The sequence below is a fragment of the Mesitornis unicolor genome, unplaced genomic scaffold, assembly GCF_000695765.1.
Source record: "Mesitornis unicolor isolate BGI_N332 unplaced genomic scaffold, ASM69576v1 scaffold28600, whole genome shotgun sequence".
Lineage (NCBI taxonomy): Eukaryota > Metazoa > Chordata > Aves > Mesitornithiformes > Mesitornithidae > Mesitornis > Mesitornis unicolor.
Window position 1 is genome coordinate 10,461 of NW_010159404.1, and position 334 is coordinate 10,794.

Below are 334 nucleotides of genomic sequence, written 5' to 3' on the forward strand. Positions count from 1 at the left end.
AATCTTGGGCAGTCCTGAGCCTCGCAAGAGCCGAGGGCTGGGATGATCCTGGGCCACTGCACGTTGTCCTTGCGATTTGGCCGAGTTACTGGGAGGGACTGGAGAATTTTTAGGGGTCTTTGCTGCCTTTGGGCTCTGGATGAGGGTGGTGACAGAGGTGACGTGGGGAGGGGATGGGGTGACGCCGGCTGCCACCCCCTGACCGCCGCCGCTCTTTCCCCGCAGGTGACAAGCGGTTCGAGTGCGCGCAGTGCCACAAGCGCTTCATGCGGAGCGACCACCTGACGAAACACTACAAAACCCACCTGGTCACCAAGACCTTGTAGGGCCGGGA

General features: G+C 61.7%; 1 protein-coding gene across 1 annotated transcript in view; it reads left to right on the top strand.

Moving 5' to 3' along the window:
• Positions 1–326, top strand: part of SP2 (Sp2 transcription factor) — a 5,634-nt gene extending 5,308 nt beyond the window's left edge. The window contains 1 exon segment of the mRNA XM_010186585.1: positions 220–326. Coding sequence (XP_010184887.1) covers positions 220–326 — 107 coding nt within the window.
• The last annotated feature ends 8 nt before the right edge of the window (positions 327–334 follow it).